The 5709-nt window shown below is 41.5% G+C and overlaps 1 protein-coding gene across 1 annotated transcript in view; it reads left to right on the top strand.

Moving 5' to 3' along the window:
• Positions 1-601: 601 nt before the first annotated feature.
• The window catches only part of LOC107555396 (uncharacterized), a 6713-nt gene continuing 1605 nt past the window's right edge, over positions 602-5709 (top strand). The window contains exons 1-3 of the mRNA XM_016238174.1: positions 602-763; positions 4759-5172; positions 5258-5695. Coding sequence (XP_016093660.1) covers positions 699-763; positions 4759-5172; positions 5258-5695 — 917 coding nt within the window. The 5' untranslated portion in view covers positions 602-698. The remainder of the gene's footprint in view (positions 764-4758; positions 5173-5257; positions 5696-5709) is intronic.

The raw sequence follows: 5709 nt of genomic DNA on the forward strand, positions 1-5709 counted from the left end.
AGTGTGCCCGTGTGCGTGCATTAGGTCTCACCCCTTTATATCTTTCTTCTGCATTTTTGGCTGATTTTATTTAGCCAAATTCAATAAAATGCTCTCTGTGGCAGTCATACCTGCATTTTTGGCTGATTTTATTTTGCCAAATTCAATAAAATGCTCTCTGTGGCAGTCATACCTGCGCAATGCGATTTAATAACATTTGTGCTCGTCAAATTATTGGTATTTGCTCCATTTTTAATGCCCAAAAAAGGCATGTCTTAAAGCAGGCAGTAATTTGTGCTGCTCTTGGTAGATTGCACTGGTCATTGTGGAAATGATCTGGCTGCGTCTGTTCTTTAATGTGTGCATTATCAGTAAATCACACGCAGAATTTTCCCTCCCATCTGCGCTTTTATGGAGTTGCGCTCTGATGCTAATTTGTCCTGTTTAGTAAATCTGGCTCAAGGGCTCTTAAGTGATACCCCAGTAATGACTGATATTGACAGATGTTTTTATTTATTTATTTTACTTACTCTGCATTCTTCCTTGATGTATGGTTGATGGTCTTTGGTCTTGAGAGAGTCTCAGGACAGAGAATGTGTTCTCTAATTATTCAGATTTTTTTTTTTGTATTAGCTTGTGTTAGGCTGTGACTCATTTGCAATGAATGTGTTTTTGATTTCCTCCATATACTAATTAATGCTTTTTACCTTGAGTGGTAGATGGGTGTTCTTCCCACGTTTCCAGCTGGTGGTCTGCATGAAAGATCTCTCTTACATTACAAAAGGTACTCATTCTGCTGCTGCAACTGAATTGTGCTCTCTTGCTTTGTATTTTAGCTTATTTAGCTTTACATTCTTGCTTTAAACAAACACATTTTCTGTAGTACACCTAGATGAAATGCTACAGTATTTACCAAAAGTGAGACATACAACTTATGTGGTTCTTTCTTGCTTGGAACTTAAAGGTCTCAGCACAGAAAATGCATTATCTGATGGATTGTACAGAAAATGCTGAATTACCTAGTGTGAGGCTGTCTCGTGTATACAGTAATTGTACTTTTGATTTCTTTGACCAAATACTAATTAATGCTTTTTTACCTTGAATGTCAGGTGAGTGTTCACCCCAAGCGTCCTGCGGCTCGTCTGCCTGGGAGAAGCTCATAGGAACATTTGGAGCTGAGAATAATGGAACTGGTCAATTTTGTTTGTAATTAAGTAATTTTACATGACATTTTCATTTTAATGACTGGTTTTCATTCATTAAAGAGTCTTGCAACTTCTGACATTAGGCAGAATAAGCACATGACTAAACATCTACAATCCAAAAACCAACGTTCTGGGAACGTTATAATAACATTATGGGAATGTTCTACAAACCAAAAATTAACGTTCTATTTCCATTAAGAAAACTTTCCTGGCTAACCAAAAACAAACCAAAACAAAATAACGTTCTGTGAACCAAAAAATTATGATCTGGTAACATTCTGGGAACCAAAAAACAATGTTCTGGGAGCCAAAAATTGTTAGCTGGGGAAGAGCTGATCTGCCTAATTCAAATATGTGACCCTGGACCGCAAAACCAGTCATAACCCAGACGGCAAAATTCATGAGGCACAGATCAGGCCTACACCTGATACTTTCATCTTGCCCACATACTGTGTGGAATGATGGGCTGTTTGCCAGATTTGGGCCACAAGCAAGACAAAGGAAGGCCCAGTGTCAGCCATGAAAACCAAATAAACCAGAACTGGTCCAAATCTGGGCCACATTGATTTGAATTCTGGCCCAGATCCAACACCTTGCCCACATACTTGGTAGAATGATGGCATTTGGGTGGACCACTCCTGTTTGCCGGATTTGGGCCTCAAGTAAACCTTAGCATGTAAGGCAACCATATAAACCAAAACTGGCCCTAATGTGGGCCACAGTTGATTTTTATTCTAATCCTGGTCTTCCCCACATTCCTCAAGTGGCCCACATGCTGCATGGAATGGTGGCATTTTGGCAGTGGTCCAAGCAGGCCACTGCACAGCCACATTTTAGCAAATAATGAACCAATTAAACCATAAATATAAATTATCTGGGCCACACTAAGCCTTAAGTGAGTTATGCATCAACAGTACTCCACATATTGTAAAGAGAAATTTTAAAATGTCCTCCCTAAATGTTCAAATAAGTTCCAGAAATGTGTCCTACTTGGTCAAATCAATGGGACTATTGATGCCGAGGCTCCGAGGCAGTTGTCAAAGCACTATTGGATCGTGCCGATGCGTGTATCGAAATGACAATACCACGTGATTGATGACGTTTGAAGCTTCGAACGTCATGCAGTATTGGAAGGTCGGGACAGCTGGTTTGAAAAAAATCGTCGCTTCGCTTGATTCTTGTGTTTGACTTTACATTTACTTGGTTGTGTGTGTTATTTGGGATTCAGTAGGATAGTTTAGAATGACCTCAACACCAGACAGAAACTGAATGCACGTCACACCTCTATTGCATTTTGTTCTAGCTGGAGTCTCAGAGACCCCAAACAGCTCACCCAAAATATTATTGCTACTACTCACGTCAATTATTAATCACACACTTATATATTATTGATTAATATGTGAATCCATTGACCGGACTACGCATGACACGAGTTGGCACAGATTAAAAAATTTTCAAACCATCCTCTGCTCCGCGATGTTTCATTAGATAGGCTGGAGAAACCAAGTCTGACCACCAGATGTCGCTAATGCGCACTGTGTTAAAAAGCTTCGAGTAATGAACCATTTTTCGGCACAATTTGATGAAAGCCTCAAACGGTTCAGAAAGCCTCGGTTTTCCATCAATAAGATAAATATTCAAAGACACATTCCAAGACTTCTTCACAAGTTCTTCACAACAGTTCTTCACAAATTTGTACTTAAATGCTTCTCACTCAGACTCTCCCTTCACAGTAAATCTATACGTGTCACGGCTATGCTGTGTTAAAGTGCACACAACGAAGATGAAAGGTTATATATCATAAATCTTTAATCCAACAAGGGTAAATCCAAACACAATGTAGCACAGCAACATTCAAGACATGTAGACATAAGACCAGACTGAAACTCAAAGTGAACATAAGTACTCGGACCAAATAAGGATATGGCACACCTGAACAGAATAGGCTAATACAATCAACACAACAAGGGAAACGGTGCAAAAGGAAAACAAAGTCCACTCATATCCAGATTACCCTGCTTCAGTTAACTGTTGCATTCTACTAAAAGTAGCCAAATTCTATTAGGCCATATTTACAATTTCAAACTTCCATTTCAATTAACCAGTGTCAAGTGCTACATCCAAACCAGAAGTGGCCCTCATCTGTTTTATAGTATATGGGGCATATTTGACATGTCAATTGTGGGACAAGTTAGGCTTACACACTGATTAGCCAATGCTGACTGCCGTATATTTGCCAAAAGTGGCCCAAATTGTTATTAATTATTTGGGCAATATTTGTAATTTTATATGCGGGCCACTTTAGTCTCACAGTCACATTAGCCAGTGCTCACTGTGCCATATCTTTGCCAAAACTGGCCCAGATACGTTTTAAGATAACTGGGCCACAATTGTAGCATCATGTGCGGGCCATTTTAGGCTCACAGCCACAGCCAGTGCTTACCATGCCATATCTTTGCTAAAACTGGTCCAGATACGGTTTAGAATAACTGGGCCACATTTGCGGCATCATATGCAGGCCACTTTAGGCTCACAGTCACATTAGCCAGTTCTTACCGTGCCATATCTTTGCCAAAACTGGCCCAGATACAGTTTAGGTTAACTGGGCCACATTTGTGGCATCATGTGCGGGCCACTTTAGGCTCACAGCCACATTACTCAGTCAGCAAATTTCCTTTGGCGCGGATCTGGCCCATATCAACAGCTAAAGTGTGGCCCAGATTAGTTTGTGTTCACCAGCTCAAAACTTGTCCACATCTTTTTAGGCAGAACTGAACCTAAACAGTGCCATAACCCAACCCAGAGTGAGCCAAATAATAAAAACAGATGTGGCTAATATATGGACCTTATATGGTATTGTTATATGGCTGAGATCTGTAAAGGGCTGATGGCCCTTATGTGGCCCACATGTGACTGATAAACCAAATGCTATTATTTAACCATATTTACACCACACCTATTTTTTTTTATTTAAAATACCCATTACACAGTAAATCTTAAACACAAAAATGGATTCACACTCATTTTTAAAATGTTTATTGTAGAATTTTAATAACAGAATTACAATACAGAACATAACAGAAGTGTGCTATTTTGCAAATGTCAGATGAGTGAATAAATGTACAAAAATGTATACTTTTAGTAAGTCTCGCCAGTCTTTCTCACTCACAGTCTGTCAGGAAAAAGAAAAGAACATTAGTATATCATAATTAGTATCACACATTAGATATTATTTCAAGACAAGCACATAAATGAGTGTAAATCAGCACTGCACACATTCTTTTCTATCACCCAAGACATGAGTGCCTTTTTAAATTAGGAACATTTTAGCTACTTTAATAACAGGCTATTTTTAGACATAATACTTAATTATATACATAATATTAATGAAAACATTAGTGTAATTGTACCTCAGTTTTCAAGTCACAGTTTCATACATTTTACAGCAGGGGGAGAAAACATACAATTGCTTTTTTTTTATAAACAGTGGTTTATTTAACAAATTATGGCTCTGTGTCAGGGATTCATCACAGTCACTTCAGTCACCAAGTAATTGCTATCTGTGTCCGACCAGTTACTGCGGCTGCACCAAGGCACTTCTTCCATTAACGACTACACACTGTGGTTCAGAACGCTGGCGGCGACTAGCGGGTGGAATGAGACGGCTCTACTTAGCTTTTACCGGCAAGGATTTAATCCCCGTGTACAAGCTCAAATGGCTATCTATGATGATTCCGTTGGACTGGAAAGCTTCATGCAAAAAGCCAACCGAATTTCCCAGCGTTTGTCCGCATGCCACGCCACCGAAGCCGCCCACCAATCTGTCATGCCCGGCATGGGTTCCCCAGTACCAGAGCCGATGCATGTTGACACCTCCCGGCTCACCCCTTCTGAATGTGCTGGCCGTCTCGCGGCAGGGCTGTGCCTTTACTGCGCTGCGGTGGATCATTACATCAGGACCTGCCCAGTCAGACCCCCACGTCCTGCGGTGAGTACCCTCCAACTAGACCCTGTCATTTCCACGCTGTCAATGCTATCAGTACAACTACTTACCCCAGACCTTTCTGTTTCAGTCCCTGCCCTCGTCGACTCGGGCTCCTCGGGCAATTTCATATCCCAGGACCTATTGAATCATCTCCATCTGCCCCGGAAACGTCATGCCCAGGAGCTCCGAGTCGAGACCATCCAGGGAAAACCGCTAGGACGGGGTCACCGACACTAAAGCTCAAGATTGGCACTCTACACGAGGAGGAAATCACGTTTTTGGTACTGGAGGGATCCACCGTGGATATCATCCTGGGACGCCCCTGGCTAGTTCTCCATTCTCCAGAGATCAGATGGGACTCGTGTGAGGTGACTTGCTGGAGCGAGCACTGTCACCGCAACTGCCTCACGTCATTACCACTCCGCTCCCAGGATCTCACTCAGCTCAAGTTGCATCTACCCTTGTCGAAAGCCCTGAACCTTGGGAGAAGGTCACGGTCCCATCTGATTACTTGGTGTTCCAGGATGTCTTCAGTAAGCA

The sequence above is a fragment of the Sinocyclocheilus grahami genome, unplaced genomic scaffold (genome assembly GCF_001515645.1).
Source record: "Sinocyclocheilus grahami isolate Dianchi unplaced genomic scaffold, SAMN03320097.WGS_v1.1 scaffold534.1, whole genome shotgun sequence".
NCBI lineage: Eukaryota > Metazoa > Chordata > Actinopteri > Cypriniformes > Cyprinidae > Sinocyclocheilus > Sinocyclocheilus grahami.